The 27,592-nt window shown below is 44.0% G+C and overlaps 2 protein-coding genes across 4 annotated transcripts; one reads left to right on the forward strand and one right to left on the reverse strand.

Annotated features, from left to right (window-relative positions):
* Positions 1–195: 195 nt before the first annotated feature.
* Positions 196–3,231, reverse strand: dcps (decapping enzyme, scavenger). The gene is made up of 6 exons (XM_015954752.3): positions 3,003–3,231; positions 1,963–2,113; positions 1,726–1,871; positions 1,536–1,649; positions 1,037–1,147; positions 196–956 (listed from the first exon to the last, which is right to left on the reverse strand). Exons 1-6 carry the CDS (start codon positions 3,222–3,224, stop codon positions 690–692), a joined length of 1,011 nt encoding a protein of 336 aa, XP_015810238.3. The 5' UTR covers positions 3,225–3,231; the 3' UTR covers positions 196–689.
* A 634-nt stretch (positions 3,232–3,865) lies between these two features.
* On the forward strand, positions 3,866–27,592 carry ids (iduronate 2-sulfatase). Of its 3 annotated transcripts, none has more exons than XR_011520832.1 (13): positions 3,866–4,152; positions 4,640–4,776; positions 5,638–5,815; positions 5,921–6,009; positions 7,991–8,191; positions 12,986–13,156; positions 13,234–13,360; positions 20,276–20,446; positions 20,768–20,874; positions 22,646–22,762; positions 26,245–26,355; positions 26,501–26,669; positions 26,739–27,592. XR_011520832.1 is itself a non-coding variant. In XM_015954529.3 (13 exons), the coding sequence occupies exons 1-13, from the start codon at positions 3,972–3,974 to the stop codon at positions 26,862–26,864; spliced, it is 1,842 nt and encodes a 613-aa protein (XP_015810015.2). In that variant the 5' UTR covers positions 3,866–3,971; the 3' UTR covers positions 26,865–27,592. The 3 variants fall into 3 exon arrangements, 2 of the variants coding, with proteins under 2 accessions (XP_015810015.2, XP_070408247.1); XM_015954529.3 differs by having other exon boundaries at positions 26,544–26,669; XM_070552146.1 differs by lacking the exons at positions 20,276–20,446; positions 20,768–20,874; positions 22,646–22,762; ... (1 more) ...; positions 26,501–26,669; positions 26,739–27,592 and adding an exon at positions 17,502–17,672.

A 27,592-nucleotide genomic window follows, 5' to 3' on the forward strand; every position in this document is an offset into this window, starting at 1 on the left:
TTATAAACTATGTGAGATGGATGTTTCCTGAAGGAAATCTTGATCTGATCATTCCTAGACGTTAAATTTAGCTGCAGTTAAATGTTAAAGTATGAAAAAAGCATTTTCTGTCTCAATGATTCTTGTATTTTTCAGAAGTACCACAAAAAACTAGAATTTGGCTCCTTAACTGGAATAATGAGACTCGGGTTCAAGTTTTAAAGGTTTGATCATTTTATTGTTTATTTGCAAAAATGATAACTTTAGATTATTTCTCTTTCTGAGGACAAGCAGAACGCAACTAAAGAAGAAAGGCCCAACACTGCCACCTGGTGCTGAGTTTACAACAACACGCGTTTTATTTATTTATTGATCATTAGGTCATTAACAGTATACGGATGAGGAATGCAGGATAAGCCATGAAGAGTTTACTGCAACATGTAAACATGGTTTATAAAGATTTTTTTCAAAAAGAGGTTCTTAAAGTTCAAAGGGATAATTCTGTAGAAAAGCACACGATTTATTAGAATTTCAAAACTATAGAAAAACCAACACAATCGAAAATGTTTCAAGTATTTTTTGTACAAAACATCGTAAAAAAACATATTTTACTAATCAAGCTGTGAAGCACATCCCAAATAAAAGAACTTAGTTAATCTGCACACCGTCGAGTTAAGCCCACCCGTCCAAACCCACGGGTGAGAGGAATCTCACATCCTGCCCGCCTCTCTGAACCTGTCGAGCAGCCCGTCGTCGGCCCTCAGAGGGAAGTACATTGTTCGGGTTTTGTAGAACTGCGGGTTGGCCTGGAGGTTCTGGATGACGTCTGACAGAAGGTGGGCTCGCTCCACGCCGCAGCCCGGTGCCTCGTAGCCCAACTTGGTGAAGTGGACGTGGAGATGGTAGTAGGAGGGCTGGTAGTGCAGGTAGACCCTCAGCTTGCTGCTTGGAAGGTTGTAGCGCTGCAGGATGGCTTCCTAAAACACACGCGGGCAGACTTTAGCCTGGATGAGAGACGCTGTGTTGTACAAAGACTCCCCGCGTCTCTAATCCTCACCTTTCCTTTCTGGAAGATGTTCTGCAGCAAAGGTAGGTGCTCTGACGTCAGGTCACGAAGACTTCTGACGTCTCTCTGATGAGCAACGGCAATCAGATACAAGTCGTCCACCTGGAAGAGGATGACAGGCATGGTGATATAAGACTGAATGCATGGCTCTGATTGGACAACAGGCTGTTTTAGCTTTTGTATAAAAAATTCTATTTTGTTTATTAATTAACATCCATGTTGAGTCCGCCCATCCATGCATGCCCTGCTGCCTGCCTAGGATCTAAGTCTCAGGTCCATAGGCGAGGGTTGGAATGTAGACAGACCAGGAAAAGACCCTCGTTACTCCAGACGAAGCCCTGATCCGTCGCTCCGTCCTAGCATCTCTCAGGAACAGCAGGATGTCTGAACTCCTTTGGTTAATGTGAAGGCCCAGAAACGTGGTCTCAGATCCCCTTACACTGATGATCAAGCTTTGTCTGCAATCGGTTCAGTGTTTCTGGTCTTTCACCTGCTTTTGGTTCCACTTTAAATCAGGGAGAAGGACAAAGCCGAGCTTTGGGTCTGGGTCTTCATAAACGACGCGGTCGGCCTCAGCCTTCTTGTCCAGGATGTTGTAAACCCACTAACGGGAAAACGAACGCCAAAGTTTAGGATGGGATTTAAAAATTGAGCAAAAATGTAACTAAAGGTCAGCTGACCTGCAGGCTCAAACTCTGCTGCTGAATATAAGGCAGCGTGATGGACTCGTAGTCCTCTCCCGTCTCCTCCACCAGGAAGTTCTCCTGACGCTGATACTTCTTGACGTGCTTTTCTGTGGCTGGATAAATAACGGTGGTCTTAATCTCTGCAAAATGACAGAAACAACAGAGCTGTGAGCTAAACGAGCCGTCGGACAAAGAGAAAACAACCCAGTGATTTCCATCTTTTAATTGTACCATTTAGGTGGGGCGGGGCCTGGAGACGATAGGAGCCGTAGATGTCGTTTCTCGTCTCCAGTCTGAGCGAGGAACAACTGAAGAGCTCAGGGAGCGTATCTTCTCTGATGGGGGTCTTCTCCAGGATGACCACAGCATCCTGATCTGCAATCTGATGACAAGATACTGACATGTTCTGATATGGGTTTCAAACGCATGTTTAAATTCAAGAAACGTTTGGACTTTTATTTTGAAAAGTAAAACCGGAAACTTATGTTTTGCCTCCTCGGAAACTAATCCCACTCCTACCAAGCATGAACAGAATCCTTTCACTGATCCCAACACAGTGGCCGTGTTCAAGACGAGCCAGTTCTGCGCAGATTAGATCACCGGTGCATGCCGGATGTGTTCGATTTGACGCCGACCTGCTCTGACGTCATGCATACGTAGGCAACGATAACCCCATGAGATCAAGGCGACCGCAGATTTTGGAGCAAGGCGCTGCAGTTGCTCTCCACCGTCTGGCTGCAAAACCTAGGGGATGACGGGAAACACCTGGCTCTCACCTGATCTAAAATCTGATTGGTTCATATTTTGATCCAAACATCCGGTGGTAGAACATGAAATGTTAGTTGGTCACATGTGTTCTGTAAATCATGCTACGTTGATGATGACAACTATATAGGCCATAAAGAGAAATATGTTTTGTGTTCTTTTGTCACGTTTCCTATGAGCACACTAAACCTACAGCTGATAACCTTTACTTATTATTACAGTCATGTCTCCATATGCAATATATGATATCCACAAGCACGTGAAGATGTGTTTCGGTTGCTAACAGGCACCAGAATTAAAATAAAAAATTAAACAAGTGTGAACGCGACATCTTCATCCACCGTCACCCGCGAGCTACATGTAGGGAAATATGTTCACTAAACGCCGGCTTTCAGCCACTCTCCCCGCTGCGTTCAAGGCGAGGCGCTGCTAACACGGCCAACTATACCCGCTGCTGACCCAACTGTGCTAGCTACACAGCTACAGTTAGCTAACTGCACCGGTACCTTTCCATGGATGAAGATGATTTTCTCCCGGGCAGAATCGCTCAACACGTTGGGTGTTTTAAATCCAGCTAAAATATTTTCACTCTCAGACTCTGGTCCGTCCCTGTCGGCGGGTTTCGATCTCTTGGCCTCCTGACAGAACTCGTCTTTTTCTCTATAAACACTTTCTACAGCGTCCGCCATGTTTGTAGCGCCTTCTCTCACCAAAGATATTCTCTGCATGTCTAGAGGTCTCACTCTCTCATTTTCTGCCAATAAATTGGTATGTAGCCTTCATCTGTTTGCACTATTTTATTGATTCACATTATTGTTGTTTTTAATATTAAAATGTTTTCCCTAATATGTTTTATCTGCCTGAACATTGTGTTTATTAATGTTTATGAATTTATTTGGTTTACTCAGACACACACACATATAACATACATATCTCTCTCTCTCTCTCTCTCTCTCTCTCCCTCTCTCTCTGTATATATATATATATATATATATATATATATATATATATATATATATATATATATATATATATATATATATATATATATACCATACAAATTGATTCACAAATGTTTTATATTATATTTTGGTAGACATTGACCAGAAATAAAAATATTTTTCATTAAAGTAACTTAAGTGTGGAGTGAGACATCGCTCACTTTTTTCCCCTCCACTAAGTGGACAACTCGGAGTATATCCGTTTTGTGTTTCAAATTAAAAGCTGTATTCTGTTAGTCTACATACTTGTTAATAGAAAACATTAAGCTTCTTGTTCTTGTAAGCGAGTTACAACAACATGGTTTTATCAAACAGAGTATTTGTTTTTCCAGAAAGATTCTCCAGGGCTGCCAACCTGGGAACCTTTCACTGTGGAGTGGATTGAGGGCTGCCAGAAACCTGTGGACTCTGATTGACGTTTCTTGTATCCAATCAGATCAGGTCTTTGGGGCGGGACTACAGTAATATTGACTAATGAAACAGCATCATTTTGGTGCCGCATTAACAGGAAGTTATTTAAACACCAGAGGAGTTTTATTTTGGTTTTTAGTGATTTTAGGTGTTGAGTGTGACGAAGAAACGATGACAGCTGTCCACCAGTGTCTTCTCCTCTGTCTCCTCTCCACTCTGACTGCAGCAGCTGGTTCGTGGACAGGTAAAAAGTTTAATACCTGAGGATAATAATGTACCTGAATGTTATTAGCTAATATTGTTATGTTAGGCGAAGCTCTAAGTGAATATACTGTAACCTCGTTAGCTGACGTTAGCTTTAATAAGCCATTGGTCCGTTTGTTTAGTGTCTCGTGCTAGCTGCTAATCTAATTTACTCATTTTGTGATGATTTTCTTTCTGAGTCGAGTCTGAGTTTTATTCCCCAAAGTATTATAAACTATTAGCTTGAGTGAAGTGAAACCCGCAGATTCCTGTTGGGTTTTTAAATTCCGTTCACTTTTTTAAAGCAAGCTCTGCCGCCTGCTGTTGGGATCGTGTGTTAAATATAACTTCTGTACATATTTATGATTGTTTTAACCAACAAGCAAATTCCCTTTATCTGTATGATAATATTTTACACCTACTAGCAAAATGAAATGATTCTGTTCAACTTTTACATTTGAGTAAATCAGTCTGTGTTTGTTTCTTAGGGAGAAAAAATGTCCTTTTCATCGTGGCTGATGATTTGCGAACATCACTGGGTTGCTATGGAGACCCCCTGGTGAAGTCGCCCAACATTGACCAGCTGGCATCAAAAAGCCAAGTTTTCCTGAATGCGTATGCTCAGGTCAGCTTCTAGGTTAAAGTGACAAAGTGTAGTTTTTAGCTTTAATCTGTGGATAATATACTGTAATGATAGGGTTAGCCTAACCCTAAAATACATAGGCTGCAGATTTAAGTCTCTGGGGGCGCCATGTTTTTCATGAGCCAACTCGCGGTCCTGTGCCTTCCCATGAGGTCACACCACGTTTGGAAAAGTTGGCACGTTGACACAGAAGATTCTGATTGGTCAAGACAAATATGTAATTGTAGTCCTGTATAAAAATGCAAACATTTTTTGAGACGTATGTTTATTTTGCCAAGGGTAAAAATAATTGTAAATACATTTAAAAATGAATACAAATAAGAACTGCTGTGCTTTCTGGCACAGTCTATTGGTGGATTAATGTAGTTTCACATTCTTTAAAAAAACGACAATATTGTGTTTTATTAACAAATTAGTCGTCCAAAAACATTTTGGCAGCAAGAAACACACATTTAAGAACAAAACTGCTAAACTCTTTCCAAAATCTATGTGAAATAACTAAAAATAAAAAAGGGATGCAATATATTTTGGCCGAGTGGTGTTGCCGTAGTGCGACGTGATCGGCAGGCGCAGGACCCCGAGCAGATCCGGAAACTATAACTGGCGTTGTATTCTCTCGATGGAATTAAGTGAAGGACAACCAAAGTCTGAGGAGACACGCCGAGGTCGCAGGCCTTCGGCTCCAAAGGTGGGAACATTTACCCAGCGACAGTCACGGCGATATGGTGTAAAACTACCTGAAATATATGTACTGCCCCCTAGTGCCAGGAAACTACACACTTCCACTTTAATGTTCTGGACAGATGGTGTTGGTGTGTGTGTGTGTGTGTTCCTTTTTCTCAGCAAGCCGTGTGTGCTCCCAGTCGCACATCCATGCTAACAAGTCGCAGACCAGACACAACCAGGCTGTATGACTTTAAGTCCTACTGGAGAGTCCATTCTGGGAACTACACGACTCTGCCGCAGCACTTTAAGTCTCACGGCTACACTACCATGTCAGTGGGGAAGGTTTTCCATCCAGGTGAGGTTAAATAACGTGTTTGCAGAAAAATGATGATGATGGTGGCAAATCGGGTACAAGCCATCCGTTAGGACCACTCATGTGTCTGACATCTTCTGCCTTTAGGAATCGCCTCGAATCACTCTGACGACTACCCCTACAGCTGGTCCATCCCTGCATATCACCCAGCTTCCTTTAGGTTTGAGAATCAAAAGGTAGGACTAGAACGGTGACATGTGGACATCAGGTAACAGTGACGTAACAGAAAATGTATGTGACTGATTTGTACATAATTTTTCTGTATGATTTCAACATGTTTCTGTTCAAAATAGCTGAATGAATGTGTTTCCTGTTCAAATAGGTGGCAGAAGCAGGAGGTGAGGCGGTGATGCTACTGCGCCACACACACTCACTGATGTCCGTTTATATCACAAATGTTTCATTCCACATGAGCTACACATGCTGGCCTTCTAAAGCCTTGCTAGTAGAAGTAATGCCGGTGTGACATATTTAGTCTTTCTGATCAGCCATGAATGCAGTGAAAATGGAGGAGAGGGGCCGAAAGTACCGTGCCTCACCAACAGGTGGCAGCAGGCCCTGGGTGAGGAGGGGATTGGGGGGCTCTGGGCTGTAGCAGTAACGGGTCATGCCGCTTTCTTTCTGAAGCGTTGAAAATGAGTTCATTCACAGGATCATTCATGAGAAGACATGTGTGTTTTAAAGAAAGTTGTCTCTAGTTTGTACGTTGGCAGTGTGCCAAAGAAACCATGACTGAAAGAGCAAGTCACCCCCAAATCAACTTTTTTTTTCTGATAAACTATATAAATGCGTGTCTAATCGTGCTGCAGACACCTGTAGTCAATAGTTTAGCACTTTAGTGCATCTTAGTTCAAATTTAACTTTTCTGCCTAAAACTGTCAGTGTTGTGCCGTTGACAGGTAAAAACTCTGCTCTGCATTTGAATTTAAATCTGCCATCGCTATTGGCTAAGAGGTACACTAGAACTTTAGCTGGTACCATATGATGTGTGTGTGTGTGTGTGTGTGTGTGTGTGTGTGTGTGTGTGTGTGTGTGTGTGTGTGTGTGTGTGTGTGTGTGTGTGTGTGTGTGTGTGTGTGTGTGTGTGTGTGTGTGTGTGTGTGTGTGTGTGTGTGTGTGTCGGTCTGTTAGGCAACAGCATTTGCTACATTTTTCAAACAGGAAGTGGGAGCGGAGTAATACTCTGGTAGGGGATGACTTGCTCTTTAATTATCTGTTCAGAATCTCCACATGGAAACTGTGCCGGGAGAACAAGAGGATGCTGGTAGAAAACCAGTTTTTAAACGTGAGTCAAAACTGATGCCCATCTTAACTCCTCTGCCAGACAGAGACGACATAGAAAAACTACATCCTGTAAAAACTACAACCACACAGATCTGGCTACCCGAGTGTATTACGTAGTAACTTAACTCCCACAGTTGGTTTAGAGCCACCACAGTCTTGCACCTCAACACGCCAACGCCCAGCCAATCGTGTAGTGTGATGTCATTGGCAGGTGCAGGCCCAAGGGATTACTCTGCGTTCCGTAACCTAGAACAGGGTCGACCCATTTGCTTTGGCTTGGGTCACCAGGAGGTCGCCTCATTTGCTGTTGAATTTCCCTCATCTGCAGGGAGATGCTGGTCACTCTGCAGTTGAATGTTTGCTGATGAAATTAGTGCTGTGAAAAATAAGTAAAAGAAAGAAATAATGAAAATATTAAATAAAAAAATTATTAAATAAGCAAAAATGTCAAACAAATAAATAATAAATAATAACAAGTAAGTACAAAATTTCTTATACAAAATTTCACAGAATAAAAAAACAATGTTCACTAACAGCCGTTCTGGTGAGACGGTTTCTTCCATAAAGCTGTAACACTGCACCTGTGAGCGTGAATCTGAGGGGCTTGTTTCTGGTACTCTGATTACTTAACTGATGGACAGTTACATGGAGAAAAAAATAACTTATTTTACAGACTGCATCACTCACACTCTGCGCTCACAAAAATGGACTAAGTTATCCCCATCTTTGTTTTTTTTCTAACTTCCTTTAGCTGTGGCAGCCATCTTGAACTGGTTGACTCCAAAAGTACACGGTTGGATGAGACACTTAGGAGGTCAAATCAAAGTGAGCTCGTGCATAAACGTAACTTTGTGTTACAAATCTGGTTTCCAGATGTGTAAAGGGAAGGATGGTGACCTCCACGCCAACCTGCTGTGTGCCGTGAACGTCAGTGAGCAGCCTGGAGGAACTCTGCCTGACCTGGAGAGTGCAGACGAGGCAGTGAGGTTACTGAAGAGCAGGGCCGTCGATGGAGCTCCTTTCTTCTTGGCTGTTGGCTTTCACAAACCCCACATACCCTTCAGGATCCCGCAGGTACACGGGTCTACGTCAAGACTTTTTAAGGGCCTGTAAGACGAGGACTGGATGTGTTTTGGGTAAAAGCTGGGTTAGTGGTATGATTGTGTGTGTACAGAAACGGAGGTGCATGCCAGATGTGGCCAGGTTAAATAAATTAGAAGCAGGAAGTTGTATGGGGAACATCTTCTCTGAGACACTTGGTGTCCTCAAACAGATGAGCCACAGCCCATGGTGATGTCATCGATCACAAACGTGTTCGGCAGCTGGAGAAGACTGATGCTCAGCAGGCTCCCATCTTTATATTAGTGTTGGATCAGTTAGGTGTGTGTGTGTGTGTGTGTAGAGCTACAGAAGTCTGCAGCTCATCTTAACACATTCTTTCAAATGCTCTCGAACATCTGTGGCTTCCACTGTCTTATATGGAAACCTGCTTTAAATCTGAATTCTAGCACATTTTTCAGGGATTTACTTGGACAGAAACGTTTTACCCATCTGTCCCGAGCATCGTTCCACTCCTGTCAGATTTACATCAACTCGACTAAAGCACATTTCTGATTGGCTGAATAGAAAACACAGAGGATGATGTTAAACCAACAGTGTGATGAGAACAAAGCTAAAATCATGTCGTACAAGAAACACACACACACACACACACACACACACACACACACACACACACACACACACACGTCAGATGTTTTTATTCACTGCAGTTATAACGACTCGGTCCGTGGCTAAGAATGTAAAATCCATTGTCTGCATACATTTATGAACATTTTGGGATAAGAGTTTATATTTTAAAGAGAAACAACTTTTTACTTACTTTTAAAAATGATCAGTCACTGAGTCGTTCATGCAGGCTGAACATGAAAATAGTCTCCTGCACCAATCTCCTCCTCTAATAGAAAATCGGCGGTGAAACTCTAGGGTTAGAAAATCCTGACAGATCTACGTCACACTGTCACTTATCATTCATGGACTCACCCATCTTAGCTCACTGTAGAGAAAGCTGTTAGTTGGTTCAGCACCCAGGAAACGGATCATCTCGGCTAGTAGAAGCTAACTGTTAGCATTAGCAACTCTACAACCAAGCAGAGCTCCTTCAGGCTTTTGGTATTTGTGGAGATAAAACATCAACGTTGCAGAGCAAATGGAGTCAGTGGTAGAGTCACGTTGCTGTTATCCAATCAGAGGAGAGATGCCCAAATATCGGGAAATAAGACTCCAGATCTTGTCGTCTGTAGCTACTTTCTCCTCCCGCTGACTTCGGCCCAGTCCCAACACTCGCACTGCGCTCTACGGTCCTCTGTGAGGTGCACTTGGAGGAAGTGCGCAGTAAGGCTTTGAGTGTGTAGTATACACGTGTGTACATACCTGCCGAATTGGGACGGGGAGATGCTGGTCGTTGGTTTTTTAAAGTAAATTTACATTAAATGCTACTTTGTCTAAAACATTCAGAACATTAATTAATCATCCTACAATGAACTGCTTTAATTTGAAAATCTGTCCTTTTAGAACTACAAAGGCACTTGAACCTTTTCTCCTGCAGCAGTGGATTGTGGGTAATACACATCGCCCAAGTCCACATCAGTGCAGACTTGGGCGATGTGTGGATCAAGGGTGCAAAAGGTGTGTGATCAACTTCTGCACTTGAGAATCGGGACACCTTGTGCACTCGCACCCCTGAGCGGGATCGTGCAGGGCGCGAGTGTGGAAGTGCGAATTTTGGGATTGGGCCTTCTACGCCTTCAAACGGGCGCACTGGTGTATCGTTTTCCCCAGAGAACGACTTGCAAGACATTCGTTCCTACTAGAGACCACTGCTAATTTATTAAAATATGAGTGAACTTGACTTTTCAGACTGAAAAAACCATTTCTTTGGCTTCGCTTTGTTCAATTGGAACCATTTCTTCAAACTGAGGTTGTTCAAAGAGCCACCTAACACAGCTAAGAAGGAAAACCCACTTTAAAAGATCTGAAATCAATTTTAATGTCCTCATTAAGAAAAGGCAACAATTATATTTCTGACTTTTGATTCAGTCATCTGTGTGTTTTCAGGTTTCTTTTAGTATATTTCAATAACATAAAGGGACAATAATGGCAGACGTGGCCCAGAAAGGGTTAAATAATCCATTCTGAGCAACTCATGAACTAATATGAGCTTAATGACTTAATAATGCCACAAAAATGGAATTAAACAGAATTTCCTTCTAAGTTCTGTCAACATCACAGCAACATTTTGCTCCTTGTTCCCAAATCAATAATTTTGGCCTGTTGGTGTTTTATGGAGGTGTGACCAGAGTGATAAACTAGAAGTCTTCACCTCATGTCTCATTGGCTTCATTTAACTGGCTGCAACAATTGTTCTGATTGTGTTTGTGAAAAGCACCAAACCAGCGGTCTCGCACTGCAGATTTCTACATAATTCAGTTTGTTTTCAGCCAAATAAACGAGGAGCCTGTTGTTGGCCCTAGTGCAGCTGAGCACGTGGAGTGAGAAAGTGGAAGTTATTGTCAAGTGTTGCATTAAATAAAAAAAACTAAATGTGCATACCTTGGAATAAAGCAGACACCGGAAGGAGGTGATGGGTGTTGGCGGCAGATTAGAGGAAGTGGGAGAAAAAACCGTGGAGCTTGGATGTTAAGATCTGACTCAGAATCAGTACTTTGATGTGGGAGATTCTGTGTTGGTCCTTTAGTCAAAAGTACAGATTTATTAATAGATAGAAACAGTTTAGATATGAATAAATGTTCATAAGTGAGAGCTCAAATGTATAAAGAACTTGAACTGGGACTGTCACTAAACCAGTATCAGCGGTTAATTGAGAAAGTATATTTCTGTAACCACAAGGGCAATTAGATGACTTTTTGTTTCATTATTTATGGAACTCTTGTGGGACTTGTTGATGTGTAAATATTAGTATACGTGTCACTGATGACATGGAACATTGTAAAAAAGCCAAATATATTAGATTCCATACATATTAGGCTTGGCGTAGTTTAGCATCGGATGCTTTTCTCAGCTGCCCTTCTTGCCTTCTCAGTGGCCTAGTGGTAGAGCGTCCGCCCTGGACACGCTAGCATCGGCTCCACACCGCCCGGATAGCCCCAGTCAGCCCCAGTTGATTCCACACATCCTTGCTTAGGAATGCTGTCAGAAGTTCTCAGCTCCCAGGTAATCAGCCCAGGTGGGCTGATTCTACCCACCAATCGGAGGCTTCCCTAATGGAAGGTGTGAATTTGAGCCGGCTTATCAGTCAGCAGTGGGTGTGCTGGCCCTGGTCAGTCTGAAGCAGACCACCTGAGGAAGAGGGCTGGAAAACGGCCCGGTTACCCAGAAAGAGGCAGGCTATGGTACTGTAGACACTAGGGATGAGCGAGTGCACCACCATCTGTATCTGTATCTGTACTTGGAATGGGCGTGGCATGACCCGGACGTGGGCGTGGTTTAACCGGAAGTGGGCGTGGTTTACATCAATATATTATTTTACGTCTGAAATTGATATGGGTTGATCAGAAGTTGCTATGTGTATTGTTTATTTGAAAACTATTTACAGAGCAGCCTCAGAATTGAGATTAAATATTTTTGATCACAATAGTAAAGAAACTATTACAGAACAAGTGTTTCAATAAAATCAGAACATTAATAATTAAGTGCATGGATTAATACATCTGAACTAGTGCAGTAGGAACTAGGACATGTGAAATACTAGAACCAGACACAACTTTATACATATTTTTTAACTTTAATTTGATTAAACTGATTTTTTTCTAAATGTGGCAAGGTGGATAAACTAGGGCCCGGGTGGGATTCGATCCCCGGACTCCCGGGTGAGAGTCATACGCTCTAACCAGTCAGCCAAAGGGACATCCCACTGGCCAAGTAGCCAGGGCGCATGATCAATCGGGACATTGTGACAGGACGCTCACACTGTCAAATAAACATTCTTGGCATTTTCCCACACAAAGTTAAACAAAACAATGTTGATTAAGGTGTGTGTGTGTGAGAGAGGGAGAGAGATGGAGTTAAACAAATAAAGAACCCCAAGCGGAGGTAGAGACACAGCACGTCAGCTCTGTCTTGCCAAACGCACCATGTAAGTTAAGAAAAAAGTAACTTTAAATATTCAACCTAAAAAGAGGCGAGCTGAAGAAAACCGAAGAAACGTGAGCAACAGTGAAGCAGTCACAGCGAGATCCGTACTGTCTGTGTGGATGAGACGGACGGACTGCGCTCCCGGCCAGCTGCAGTTTGTGTGTAGGGAGGGGCGGGCGCTCTATGTGACTGGCCAATCACAGAGCGTGAAGACAGTCAGTTACCCAATGAGGATTTTCCTTCAGCACGATTACAGATATTTACGAGGTTTACTTGTATCATGCTCATATTCGTCAAAAATGCTTTATCCGTACCGGATACACATCCCTAGTAGACACTCTATGCTATCCAGACCATGCAGAGCCGATGCTAGCGTGAAAGGGGCTGCGGTTCAAATTCCTGTCAGATCATACCAAAGACCTTAATAAATGGGACCCAATGTCTCCCTGCTTGACACTCGGCTTTAAGGGGTTGGATTGGGGGGTTAGGCCACCAAATAGTTCCCAAGCGCAACCTCCGCTGCAGCACAACACTCCCCACAGGGATGGGTCAAACGCAGAGATGTTATTTCACTGTTTTTCTTTGGTATGACTCAACCAGTGCTTGAACCCCGATCTCCCAGTCCCAGGACGGACGCTCTACCACTAGGCCACTGAGAAGGTAAACGGACTTGAAACACCTTTTTTATCACAGCCTTTGAAATGTTTGTTTCAGGAGTACCTGAGCCTGTACCCTCTGGATAAAATAATTCTGGCCCCTGATCCAGATGTTCCTAAGCTCCTCCCCCCTGTGGCCTACAACCCCTGGACTGATGTGAGAAAAAGGGATGACGTACAAAAACTCAACGTCAGCTTTCCCTATGGACGAATTCCTGACGACTTCCAGGTGTGACCCAGCTGCAGTTCTGATGACATCCCCTTCTTCAGATGAAAAGCCTAACCATGACGCTGTGTGTCTTCCAGCTCCGTATTCGTCAGCACTATTACGCTGCTGTGTCTTACATGGATGCTCAGGTTGGGAGACTCCTCAGCACACTCGATGATCTCAGCCTGACAGACAGCACGATGGTGGTGTTTACCTCTGATCACGGTTGGTAGACGTCTGACTCGCTAAACTCCAGAGCTTAAGCAGGATGTCCGGTTTAGAAAACAACTCGGATATTAACTGTCTCAAAGTTTGCTGTCTCAGTGTTTATGATAGTTTGCATAAACTCTGGATTATCAAGAGAACACACAGCTAATTAAATAAATAATTTGTCGGCCGTGCTGAAGAGAAAAGTACAGAACCAAAGGTTTATGATGGGTCAGTCCTCCTGCACGCTCGGATCATTCCCTTCCCTTGCTTGAAAAATTGTTCCAAAATGAAAGTTGAACCCACATCTTTTTATCTGTGAATTCATTGCCGTTCGGCGAGTCTCGAAATAAAAATGTGGGCATCTTACTGTAAAAAATATACCATTAATGTAAAAAAGAAACTCCAAATAACAAGCTATGTTCACACTCTGAATCGAACCCAGGTTTTCTGCATGAGAGTCAGACATCTTACAAGGTAAGCTAAAGCACCAGTGGCATTCATTGTATCTGTAACATTTATATCCTTGATGACAGCTGAAACGACGTCAAAGCAAAGAACGGTTCGGAGTGAAAATGGCTATTTTGTTGCTAATTAGCAGGAAATATCTAGAAGAAAGTTCTACAGAAAGTAGCTAAGGGTCCTCAGAAATGTAGCTAGCTTTGTCACTAGGCGTTAGGAACAGCGACAAAGTGGCACTACCTCACTCTGCTGCTAAAGCTACGGATAGCAAATGCTACGGGCGATGCCTGAGCGTGAACGCGCATGAAGCAGCCTGCTCGACCCGAGCAGCTCTCGTGATTTTACAGAAAAACCGACAATCGCAGTAAAATGCCAGGGCTCATTCTACAGGACCAGGGCATTGCAGGAGAATGTATGAAGAAGACATTTATTATTTCTATACATGTTTTGGCCGTCACACTTCCTTAGAGTCCCTTTAAAATGGATTATAATTTATTCCAAGTCTCTTGTTGCCATGAAAACTAATTTAATTCCCAAACCCCATTTTTCCAACATATCATTTGGGAAGAAAAGGCTTCTGGGCCAAGAAAGTCGAGCTTCTCAGTCAAGGAAGTTGACTCACTCACAGTTTAGCCTAAAAAAAACACCTATAAAAAAATGGGACCTAAACTATGGCGCGGTATGGGGGCCAAATTTAAGACTACTGTCCAGCAGCAGGAGGCTATATAAATTCTGAAGCAAACTACTGATCTGATTAATGATAAGCTGGCGCTGCTTATTGAGAAATAGCACCTTTACCGGCGTTACTACTAGACACGCTAGGGACTAGCAACCCTCGGCTGGTCATTGACTGGTTCTCACACTCCCTCTGCTGTCTATTAGCATGGATAGGCTAGCTTTAGCCTGGACGGGCTGGTGTTAGCATTGGAGAGGCTAGCCTTAGCGTGCCTAGGCTGGCCACTAGCTGGATTTCCTTCCCCCTCGATGGACCATTAGCATGGATAGGCTGGTGTTAGCTTCGGAGAGGCTAGCCATTAGCATGTCTCGGAGAGTCACTTACTCTATTAGATGTGTGGGGGTTTTTGTACATATTATATAGTTTTAATAAAGATAACATGACAATTTAAATAATTATTAACCTGTAATTCAATACAAAGGATTTAAAATCCAAAGATGAAAAGTACAAACTAGTTAGCTCTGGCTTTTTCTCTGATATGTGCAAGAAAACCAAACTCTATTAAAATAAAACACCATCAACCTGTAATTAAGAGCAGAATGGAGTTAACGCAGCACCTAATCAATGCCAACAGGCTGTCGGCTTTACAATATGCTTAAAGTTAATGTGTATAATGGGCTCGACACACGGGAGGCGACATCGCCTCTCCTCCATTCATTTTCAATGAGACATGCGCGACAAAGCGATAATCGCGGGTCTCCCTCCTACCAAGCGAAACGCGAAAAACGTGCGTGTGAAAGTTTGCACTCGTGCACGTGTCGTGCACGTACGACCCAGCGACGCGATCCCAGAAAGTTGAAACATTTTCAACTTTTCATCGCTGTCGCTCGGACGAGGACCAATCAACGGAGGTTTCATTCACTGACCAATGAGCGGACAGGATGCTCCGCACATCTCCGAGCAAACATGGAGAAGTTGATTATTATTATGTTTTATAGTAAAATCAGAAGTAAGATTACACATAACTCTAGCAGCACCTTGTGAAACATCATATCTACCGCTTTATTAACTCTGAACCACTTAAATAACCTTAATTCCCTCCAACCTGACACAGCCAATCAAAACAACGGAGGTTTCGATTTCGCCATGGAACAGAACGCGTAGACTGCTTTGCCGCTGGCCGCTACGCAGATCGCCTCCCGTGTGTCGAGCCCATAACAACGCGTTCTGTCAAGGGAACAACTGTGATCGGTCTCATAGTATGTCATCCGTTTAATAAAAGTAAAAAAAAAAGTATCTAGCAGGGGTTGTATGAACTAGTCGACTAGTCGACTTCACCGCTCTGTAGTGACTTTTTATCATCGACTAGTCGCTGTCACGTGATAATGACCGGCAAGATGCAGTCCACAGAAAAGACAGCAAGTGACAAGCTCCTGCGTGTCGGGAGGCGGAGGCGACGCGCTCTGCCAGAGCTTCTGTACTGACACCCGCCATAAAACGGACATTTAACCAAATTGGGACCTTTTCCCTCTTGCAATTTAACCTTCCCCTCACCCCCATCCTAACCTTAACCAGCTTGCGCATGCAGAGCTGTGATCGTTGACACGCTCCAGACATCTGCGTCCTGAGCACGGCCACAGTAACATTATCAAATCAGGTGTCGCCACCTCAGAAACTAATTTAACACGCGATCGTTCATGTCGGCTCATTTCCTTTTATGTTTTCTGTCTTTTATTTGTGCCTGATGCGTTTCGCTGCTGTGGAGCGGGGCGCATCACCTGTTTTGTCCTCCGGTGACGCACCTCACTAACACGGTCGGCGAGCAGCGCGCACTGCCGTTTTTGCGGTCGGTAGATTTTTTTAGAACTGCATAACTCATCAGGTGAATATATATGAACCCAGGTAGCAGTTTCTCTTTAGGACTGAGAGGAGATGCAGGAAGATAATAAACAGGCAGGACAGAAAAATAGTCAAATAAAAACAAGTTAGTTTTTGTACCTGCTGGTTGCAACAAACAGACACCATTGAAGGTCATCAGAAGTGAGGAACAGAAACTGAAATAATTATTTTAATGTTTAGAGCAGCAGGAACTCTGAGAGGCTGCAGGAGCATCAGTGAGTTTGCGGCCGCTGCGCAGGGGGAGGGGGGAGAGGGCTGAAGCAGGGGGAGGGGGGAGAGGGCTGAAGCAGGAACTACCGTTGTTAAAAGAAATGTGTTTAACTTTGAAAATGTGGGCGCAATTTTAATTGTCAAAAACTCCAGCGAACCAATCAACCCCCCCCCCCCTCCTCGTGCCGCTTCAGGTGTATGATGTCATCAACGACTAGTCAAAGTCGAATAGATTTTCATTACTTGACTGTCGACTTAAAAAACAATTAAGCCATGCAGCCCCTAGTATCTAGAAGAGTAAGTGACTCTACGAGACATGCTAATGGCTAGCCTCTACAATGCTAACTCCAGCCTATCCATGCTAATGGTCCATCGAGGAAGTAGGAAATCCAGCTAGTGGCCAGCCTAGGCACGCTAAGGCTAGCCTCTCCAATGCTAACACCAGCCCGTCCGTGCTAACTCTAGCCTATCCATGCTAATAGAAAGCAGAGGGAGTGTGTGAACCAGTCAATGACCAGCCGAGGGCTGCTAGTCCCTAGCGTATAATGACGTGTAATGACGCCGGTAAAGGTGCTATTTCTCAGTAAGCAGCGCCAGCTTATCATTAATCAGATCAGTAGTTTGCTTCAGAATTTATATAGCCTCCTGCTGCTGGGCAGTAGTCTTAAATTTGGCCCCCATAGAGCTCCGGACCCCACGTGACTCTGTTAGTGGACGCCATTTTGGCATGCAAAAAAGGTAAACAAACACTGATGTAACCATGAACATGAACGGGATCCGCTTGGATTTTACTTCGTCGGAGTTTACTTCACACTTTAAAACAGAAGAAATCGTTTTATATAGTCAGAAATTAAATAGACTAAACATCTCCGACCCTTACCGTGCCCCTGGGATACTTTTTAAAAACGCCAGAAGCTGTCGGAGCGGACTTCTTACCGGCACAACACCGGACCTGACCGGGGAACCCCTGGGATTTACCCGGAGGAGCTGGCTCCGGCGGCTGGGGAGAGGGAAGTCACGCTGCTGCCCCCGCAACCCGACTCCGGATACGCGGATGAAAATGGATGGATGGACGGACAAATAACAGATTTACACGTAAGTAGTCTCGGTGAGACAGATAATAGCAATCCAAAGTGCTTTTTAAGTGTGATCTGACAACTGATCAACCATTGCTTAAAAATGAAACACAGCTTAGCCGGTTAATTGCTGTCATCATAAAACACGTAAACGGCAGCACGCAGAACTCACGAGGCAACGTTTTACGTGATGTTTACTTGTTGCTATGAGTAATAAGACGGAAAAAGCCCCGCCAAAATAAGTTTAGGAAGCCCACTAAGAATCGTAACAAAAGCATTTAAAATAAATACCATACACAGTTGAGGAAACGTTGGTTTAAGTACCTGATATGAAGCGGTCGCTGCATAAGCCAAAACCTTTACACTCGGGATCCCACAGCTTCATTTTCGCCCGGTCACTAGCGCGTTTTATTACAATGATCCAATGTTTGCGGCGCTCCGGATCTTGGGGAATCCTGTAGATGGCTCATTCCTTATGTTGTCCGTGTCTGTTCTGCATCCTGGGGCACAACAGGAATCTACCATATTTCCCGTTTGATTGAGTTTTCTGACAATAACAAATAGTCCAGCTGCGGGCTTCTGCCTGCCAATATGGTGCCGTTTCGATTTGAACTGTTGCATGCCGGGAGAAGTGATGTCAACTCCCAGAGCTCTATACCGCGCCATGCTAAACATCCTCCATGAGGAACTCCTCCAACCATCCAACAACAGTTTAGTGATGAACGTCTTCTCAAGCATGGTGGAGCACCAGGCCAGAAAAATAAAGTACATCCATATGTTAGGTTCAGGTCCAGGAAACTCCTCAGACCTTAATTCAATTCAATTCAAGTTTATCTATAAAGCGCCAAATCACGACAAGAGTCGTCTCAAGGACCTTCACATAATAAACATTCCAATTCAGGTCAGTTCATTAAGCCAATCAGAAATAATGTTTCCTATATAAGGAATCCAGTAAATTGCATCAAGTCACTGACTAGTGTCGGTGACTATACAGCAATCCTCATACTAAGCAAGCATGCAGCGACAGTGGAGAGGAAAACTCTTTTAACTTTTAACAGGAAGAAACCTCCAGAAGATCCTGGCTCAGTATAAGCAGCCATCCTCCACGACTCACTGGGGATGGAGAAGATGGAGCACACACACACACACACACACACACACACACACACGAACGCACGCACGCACGCACGCGCACACACACACACGACAAAGTAATGTGTCTATAGTTACATTGTTATTTCTTAGTAAATATTCTGTTTGGTGAAAGATAAACTTTATTGTATTTATCCTAGTGGATCTATAATTAAACGGGTAAACTAGTAGTAGCACATCCAATGTCAAGGAAAGCAAAAAGTTATTATCAGGAGAGGGAGAATGTTTAAGTGGTTAGCAGCAGTGTGCTAGACGATGGCCCCCTCCATGAGGCCACCACAGCTTAGCAGAACATCACCGTAGCTTCTTCTGGGGAGAAAAACACTTAGAGAGAAAATAAAGTTAACAGCTGAAATAGCAGGAAATAATACAGTTAAAGAGCAGACTGTAGAAGAAAGCAGTAGAGTGTGAAAAGTGGTCAGTGTGTCCTCCAGCAGTCTAAGCCTATAGCAGCATAACTACAGAGATAACTCTGGATAATCTATCCTATTTAGATGGAGGCATGTTGGAGGCAGGGCAAGGGAGAGTCGTCTTTACCGACTGTACACTCCACCTCCCTCTACTCCCCCACTTGTCCAGATCTAGGCTAACATCAGATTTTAACCATAGGCCCTATCAAATAAAAATGTTTTAAGCCTATTCTTAAAAGTAGACAAGGTGTCTGCCTCACGGACTAAAGCTGGGAGCTGGTTCCACTGGAGAGGAGCCTGATAACTAAAAGATCTGCCTCCCATCCCATCCGTTTAGATATTCTGGGAACCACCAGTAGACCTGCAGTCTGAGAGCGAAGTGCTCGGTTAGGAACGTATGGAACAATCAGATCACTGATGTATGATGGAGCTTGATTATTAAGAGCTTTATATGTGAGAAGAAGGATCTTAAAATCTATTCTGAATTTAACAGGTAGCCAATGTAGGGAAGCTAAGACAGGAGAGATCCTGTCCCACTGAGATTAATCCCACTGAGCACTTGGGGTGAGTCCTCCAGAGGCAGGAGGACAAATAAAAAACCCAAATATCTGGCAAACTCCAGACACTGATGATGTGGAATGAGCTCCATCAGTCAGGATGTGGAGCAGAAGCTGAGCGATGACCAGTCAGGGTGAACTACGGAGGTCTAATAGGACCAACGGCTTCTAATTTTACTTCAGTTACCATCGAAACATCTGAAAAAAGGTCTGAAGATGGTGAAGCAGCAAACTTGATGAAAACCAAGCCCTGAAACAACCTGCTGTCTTGCTTCTGACCACCAGATGGCAGTGTTGTAACAGCAAGCTTATCCCATCCTCTGAGTTTAGTGATGGAAAACTGAAGCGCTTTGTTTCCTTTATCAACGCTTGCTTTGACTCCACCCTGCTGTGATCAGGATTATGTGTGAAGTGAAACGGACCGACTGCATATAAATCCCAGGATGTTCAGGTTTTTCTTTGTTAATTCTGTGTTTCCTGTCCGTATGCAGGTTGGTCGTTAGGCGAGCACGGGGAATGGGCTAAATACTCCAACTTTGACGTGGCGACACGTGTTCCTCTCATCATGTTTGTTCCTGGTGTCACCACCTACCATAACTGGCTGTGGGAGTCGACCTTCCCCTTTATTGATGTTTTCAGCCAATCAGAGCAGAGCTTTGACTGTAAGATGGCTAATAAACACAGATTTGTGGTAATTTACATGTGGGGTTGAACAAGGGTGAGCCATTTTTGGGGAGGGCCGTAAGAACCCTGTTAAAACCTTTAATAATGAGGTCATTTAACTTTAATGCAGTGATGTGTAAGGAGAGCTTGAAAGAAGAGTATTTAAATGGAGATGCACTTTGATATTTAGCCTCAGGATAGTTTTTACTTCAACAGAAAGTGGTGCAATAGTGATGAAATTTAAGTACAATTTCTGAAACGCCTTACCTAAAAGGATCAGATCAAAGTTCCTGACTGTATAAAACCCTTGGTGCCCTCAGATAACAGAGTTGTACGGAACATGGTGGAGCTGGTGGACGTCTTCCCGACCGTCTCCTACATGTCTGGCCTCGGAGCACCTGAATACTGTCCTGATGTTTCCCTCCAGGTATCGGCAGATGGGATTCGATGCGACTGTCCCACATTAAGAGGGTTTCAGCAGCTTTCTTTTCTTTAGAGCTGAGCGGTTCAGCTAGACAGCTTTAGATGCTGCTTCATGGATGTTGCTCTCCTTGGCTGACCTGTAGAGGAGAGACGGAGGCTTTAACTGTTGGATAGATTACTGTCAAATTACTTATTATGAATTTGCTTTGTCAAACAGTAATTGTAGCAATATCAGCTGAATTCTCCTGTCAAAACACACTTTACATGATTAGATTTGGTCCATTTTTATCAGCAGCAGCTGAACTTTCACCAGAAAAATAACATGCTAAATGTAAAATGATTGACACGTACCGTAATTTCCGGACTATAGAGCGCACCTCAATATAAGCCGCACCAACAAAAAAAAGGTTTTCTACACACACACACACACACACACACACGCCGCACTCATACACAAGCCGCGGTGCAGCAGCCACATGCAGGTCTCCGGCGCACAGCCCATGTACGGCCATAACATCAGATAATTAGACAGAGACGCTACACGGAGGTTTTTCGTTGTTTTAATTCAACAAAACGAATTTTAAATACGGGTTAGTGCTGATAGCATTCATATTTCTGGATGGCTATAAAATAAAAACAACTGACACGTTATTACCGGTAATCTGCATGTTTAGAAGAAAAGAACAGCGCTGACGCAGCATGAATAAGCCCTGGATGATCAGAAATAAAAACTGCACACAAAACATGCCTGGTTAGTAATAAAACACACTTGCCTACCAGAAGAAGTCCTTCGCTCTCATCTTCCTCCTGCGCTCTAAAGCCACTAAAGTCCTCTTCTCCAGTGTCGGAGTTGAACAGCCTCAGAAGAGCTTCGTCACGTACCGTTTCTGTGGCGATGCCGGTGTCGCTGTCCGTGTCGCTGTCGTCATCCCCGGGTGAAGCTGGCTTGAATGAGTTCTTCCCGCTGCCGTCTCCAGCGCCGAACCGTGGATTCATTCATGCCAAGCTTACGTGCGGCAGCACTGTTTCCCTCCTTTACTGCCAGATCGATGGCCTTCAACTTAAATGTGGCATCATATGAACTCACACGTGTAGTTACCATGATGAGGGGGTGTGGATTTGAAAAAAATTCTTCGTCGTGCCGGCTGCTTGCATGTGCTAAATTAAAATGAGCACTTTCTTCCATTTCCACTTTCGACTTCCACCTGTTTCACTTCCTGCTAAAGCGCCCCCTAGTGGCAGGTGAAGGAAGATCTTCAGTAAAGCCGCACCTCATTATAAGCCGCGTGGTTCAAGGCGTGAGAAAAAAGTAGTGGCTTATAGTCCAGAAAATACGGTATTCTAACTAGACAGAGGAACGCAATAACAGAAGTTATCCTAAGCGAAACCGTCCCTAGTGGTTGGTTCCAGTATTAATTTTAAGTCCAAGCTCCGACCTGTTCCTGACGCTCTGTAGTTTCTTTAGACCGATGCTCAAAGACCACAGATAACAAAACGGGTTTTGGAGCTTGGCTATTTACATCATGCATAATAAAGTGGATCCTAACATCTAGGTGTGTTGTATGTTTACACCACACACCCTGACACATTTTCGGCTGTAGTAGGAGCTAATGTGGACTCATGCCCTCACGGAGCTGCTTGTGCAGCTGCAGACTCTCATCTCTGGGGCTTATTTTAGTCACAGTGACTACTCAAGCAATATGGTGTATTCATATCGCTCTTAAAGTACAAACGTGACCCATCTGACTCTCTCCTGGTCTGTTTCCGTCGTCCAGGTGGAGCTGTGTACAGAAGGAGACAACCTGGCTCGCACCTTTCGGTACAAAGAAAGAGGAAAGAACCCAGAGCTTATAGCTTTCAGTCAGTACCCTCGCCCCGCTGATACCCCACAGGTAGGTTGAGGCGATTCAAGGTCCATGGTGAAGCCTAATCTTTCACTATCATGTCATTGACCTACCTGCTGTTTGATGATGGCAGTTAATGGAAAAATCTCTTTCTAAGCATTTGTTTCACTAACGGTAAGATCTCTGTTTATGATGGTTACGATGTCAGAGATGCAGTGATGGTTACAAAGCTCAAGTCAACCTCAAGTTTATTGGCTGGCTATAATAAACAATTTTATTTATTATTTTTGTTCATGTCTATTTTAGACTTCAAATCTCAACTCCAATTTCAGATATTTAATGTAGCATTCCTAAAACCAAGATATTTTTGATTTACTCAACATTTTGCTAATCACAGGCCAGATATTTGGCTCAACAAAAAGTACTTTTAAAAAAGGAGGCAGCATTTCTTCTTAGTCTATTTTCTCTTTAATTTCTGATCTGCTTTCAGGAGAAAGAGCTAGCAGAATTGAAGCTAAGGCAAGGAATACACTTGCTTTTTAACCTCGTGTTGACACAGGCGGCATCTTTGTTCACACACTTACGGCACTGCATGTAGTACTAGAGTGTTCCCCTAGGGGGCACCGTAGGGAACTCGGACCGGATAGAGTCCTGGGGCTTCAAACGTTCGTAGAACTATTCCTATATTCCTTCCTAAATCCAGATTCGTGGGATGTGCGGTGGCCTCTCGCAAGTTCCTCTGCAATCGTCTGATGATAAATCCCACCTGTGCGTACCTAGGCGCTCGTGTCCAATCACGATTGTTTACATGCAGAAGTGCCCTCAGTGAACCAGATTTGGTCACACCACATCCTCGGCTAATGTGGGGATTCCCTGGGTATTTCCTGTGGGGAAAAAAAACTTTATTGACAGCGAGATCGAGGCACTGGCTGTCAAGTTCAAAGGAGCTAGACAAGTTGTAGAAGTTATGAATGCGGTCGGGACGGAGGAGAGGTCCCCGTCAGAGATAAAAAATAGAATGATTACTGGTGGAGGAACGGGTTGTCATTTCCATTTAAGGAGTCGTTCTGTTTGAAGTTAGTTTTATTTAGAAAACCTGTGTGCAGACTCTTCTGAGCTGTCATTCACTCTGGTTACCTTGGCAACGCGGCGTGTATGATCGGGGAGCAGAGGGGGTTCTGGGGGCGTTCTCATAGTTCTAAAATAGAAAGTGGACTGGAATCGGATTAGTGTGGTTTATCTGTCCCTCTGCGGTGGGTCCCAGATCACAGCATAGCTCCAGAAGGACCTCCTTTAGGAGTCGGATCAGAGCGCTCACAGAGCGTCCCCCCCAGAGTCTCTGCTAAATCCTCCCAATAACACAAGATCAGCCATGCTTGTCGGTCACAGGTGTCTTTTACAGGTTTTAGCGCCAATTATGTGACGCAGCTTTTTTTTCCAGCACAATAATTATGTACTGGGTAAAATAATTAGTGGGTGAGGATCATGTGTGGACGACTGAGACGTTCAGTGTTGCGTTTCCCCTGTTCTACCACCAGGTGCTGTTCGTACGCGTGGTCTGAGGTTTTCTTATGTTTAGGAACATTTTCACACCTAAGCACAAAATGAAGAATGCCACACAATGCGCATGTTAGTTCCTAAGCACAGATCTGTGCACAAGTACGGTTGACAAAGTTGAGCCGTGCGTTTGTGGATACAACCAAAACAAACATGGCGTCAATAGAAGAGATCGGGTTATGACCGCAGCAATATCGCAGATGGGACGAAAGACCGGTAAACCAGACAGTGTTACCAGTTTGGCTTGTTTCGTCAACTCCCCTACTGGTTTCTTGCATATTGCAGCTTTACGAATGCATCTAGTTTATTTTAGGACACGTACAGACGCAAATTACGCAAAACAGCTGTGATGAACACGTGAACGCGTCATTTAAACTATTTTCCAGCCTCGACACTCGCTCATTTCCTATCTGTCGTCACCTTTCATGTGTTTTTATTTGATTGCGCTCTGGAGAAATGACTGAAAATGGTCATTTTAATTTGTGTGAAATGTGTAACTGCCAGATACCTCCAGCCCACCTCTTCTCCTCAGCTCACTGTAACATGTCTCCTCCCCCTCTTTCTCACGCACAAGCAAGGTGATCTGTACCTGTCACAAGAGTAGTGCAAGGTGATATGTAAATTGAAGCAGGCACTGAAAAGTTTGGGGAAAATATGGATCTGTGTTGTTGGGAAAATCTGGTCCAACTGGACCGCACCCGTTGGAGACACGCCGAGGAGTGCTGTTGGAAGAGCGGCAATAGAGATGTGTAGTCCTGTTAGGGTTTCAGGTCTCACTTCCACATGCTTCCAGCTGTGTGACGCAGGGATCGCTGGAACAAATATCTCCATAATCTCATTCTAGCAACTCCAAGATATAAAAAGAAATAATTAAAATATATCAAAAATTAGCTGTTTAAACTTTGTCATTTAATGTATCCCATCATGCTGCATAGCTCTACTGATCATGCCTGTGCTTCTAGTCTATGTGCCGTGAAATAGGCCTGTTTTAACTGAAATTACAGTCCAGCTATTATATGATAAACTGGCTTGCCAAACTTCTCACGATCAGGACCTTTTCACAAAATGAGCATTTTTTCCTCAACATGTGTCTTAGGCTAGCATTATTAAGGCTAATTAAGTGTTTGTTTAGGTTTAGTTTAGTCATTCAAGGCTTTTAATTTGGTAGTTTCTCTAAATTTTGTCACTTTCCTCATGTTTTCTATTTTTTTTTTTTGCCATGAAGGTAAAAAACGCCTCCGTTTAAATCCACATCACACATGTAGATTAGAACAGCTCAGTGCTCCAAAGGCGAGTCGGGATGGCTGCTCACACTGGTCCAGAATCCTCCGGAGGTTTTTCTCGTTAACGGGGAGTTTTCTTCTCCACTGTCGCTACATGCTTGCTTAGAATGGGGATTGCTGTAAAGTCTCTGACACAAGTCAGTGACTCGATTCATTCTGCTGGGTTTCGTTGCATAGGAAACTTCAAATTGGCATAAGGAGGGTGCACTGTTAAACGGGTCCAGTTGGATTGTTAGTGAAGTGTCTTCACACGATGCTTGTTGCTATATAAACAAACTGACTTGCATTTAAATGGAAGCGTCAAACCCAACCTTGGAGTTTGTTGGACTTCTTCTAAGGACTTTAGTGTCTGGAGGCAATGTCCTGTTACCGCCCGAGTTCATCGCTGCCTAAAGGTACAACGTCTGTAGTTGTGTGTTTCAGGACTCGAGGCAAATCTGACTTTCACTGACCTGATTAACTTTCACTAAAATGTGAAAATCAGTAAAGGTCAGCTTTTGGCACGCCCGTCTGTACCTGCCACTCTTTGACCTGCTCCCGTCTGCTCGCACTCGAGCTGCCACCTTCAAGCAGGCCGGCTTCAAATGAAAATATTCATGAGTGCTCCATCTGCTGTGGGTTAATGTGTGGATGCAACAGCCTGACATTAACTCGTCAGCTCTGCTGAGACGTTCTCTGTTCTGGTTTCAGGAGAACTCCGACCTCCCCGATCTCAAAGACATAAAGGTGATGGGCTACTCTCTACGCAGCTGGGATTACAGATACACGCTGTGGCTGGGCTTCAACCCTAGAGACTTCCAGGTGACACACACACACACGCGCACACACACACACACACACCTTCCCCCTGCGTGTGTTACACTCCTCCGTGTGGATGCACTAAGTTCTGGCTGACCAGTGGAGCGTGATGGACCCATCCATCTTACGGAGACATTTTCCACGACAGAAACCGATATCAGCCCGCTCCGCTCATGCATCTCTCCAACCAGGTGAACACATCCGACGTGCACGGCGGAGAGCTGTACATGATGGAGGATGATCCCGGCCAGGACACCAACATCTACAGCGATGCCCTCCACAGAATGGTCATGGGGAAGATGGAGAGTCTTCCTCAGGTGGGTTTCAGTCTATTTTAGTGTTCTAATGGACTCTGTTGTTTACCTGCTTGTTTACTCGTCTTCTAGAATGTGAGTCTGCAGATGAGGCTGAAGCGGCAGCTCCTCTACCTCACAGCGGGGAGGAAGATGAGTAGATGGACCAACCGGGACAAGGGCAAAGGGAATGAGGTTGAAAAGGAAATGAAGAACTAAATGCTGTTAAAGCAATGTGATGCATTATGGGATGTCCACATTATCTGGGCCTGGATCCTCAGGCTAATGTTGGCTGTTTAGTGTTGAGTAAAAAAAAGACTTATTTTCTTACTGAAATATTTCACTGAGTCGAATGAATTCCTTAGAAAACTTCCTTCTCTGACCTTCACCAGCTGGAAGAGACTGAGGTCTTCCAAAAGCTTCGTTCACACAAAATCAATGCGACTACCACTGAAAACGTGTATTTCCTTCCACTCTGATGTCCCCGACAGTCTCAATGAGAGTCTCTGGGCTGCGTGGTTGGGTCTCCGTGGACCACAGTGGGTTGTCCAGGAAGCGGAGAGAGGATCCTGGATCATTCCTCATTCCTTCAGACATAATTGTTGTTCCGGGTCAGAGATGGGATGGGTGGTCGGGTTCCTGTTTAATCACAACCACTGCCATCAGGATAATCCCACCAGCTGCCCTCCCTAAGTGCAGCCTTCTTCCATGGATGAGCGTCAAACACAAACCCAACCATGAACACCATCTGAAGCAAAATAAAAATGATCACATCAGGCTGCAGCTGTTGCTTTATTCTGTTAGCGGAGACTGCACCGCCTGGTTTCTGGTTGACTGCTTATTCCAGTTTAAATATTGCTGACTGTGTCTGGAGGTTTGTTTTGGGTCCTTTGGTATCTGCTGTCCACAGGGTTTGACAGTTTCTCACATTAAATAACAAAAACTTC

The sequence above is a fragment of the Nothobranchius furzeri genome, chromosome 1 (genome assembly GCF_043380555.1).
Source record: "Nothobranchius furzeri strain GRZ-AD chromosome 1, NfurGRZ-RIMD1, whole genome shotgun sequence".
Taxonomy (NCBI): Eukaryota; Metazoa; Chordata; class Actinopteri; order Cyprinodontiformes; family Nothobranchiidae; genus Nothobranchius; species Nothobranchius furzeri.

What these genes read in the sequence shown, in the direction of transcription:
- dcps (XM_015954752.3), bottom strand. Translation starts at nt 3,224, where the DNA reads ATGCAGAGAATATCTTTGGTGAGAGAAGGCGCTACAAACATGGCGGAC. An exon ending in AGCAGAGTTTGAGCCTGCAG is followed by an intron (nt 1,650 to 1,725) that starts GTCAGCTGACCT and finishes TTTTCCCGTTAG; the next exon opens with TGGGTTTACAACATCCTGGA. An exon ending in ACATCTTCCAGAAAGGAAAG is followed by an intron (nt 957 to 1,036) that starts GTGAGGATTAGA and finishes CGTGTGTTTTAG; the next exon opens with GAAGCCATCCTGCAGCGCTA.
- ids (XM_015954529.3), top strand. Translation starts at nt 3,972, where the DNA reads ATGAAACAGCATCATTTTGGTGCCGCATTAACAGGAAGTTATTTAAAC. An exon ending in GGGGAAGGTTTTCCATCCAG is followed by an intron (nt 5,816 to 5,920) that starts GTGAGGTTAAAT and finishes TTCTGCCTTTAG; the next exon opens with GAATCGCCTCGAATCACTCT. An exon ending in ATCAGAGCAGAGCTTTGACT is followed by an intron (nt 20,447 to 20,767) that starts GTAAGATGGCTA and finishes TGGTGCCCTCAG; the next exon opens with ATAACAGAGTTGTACGGAAC.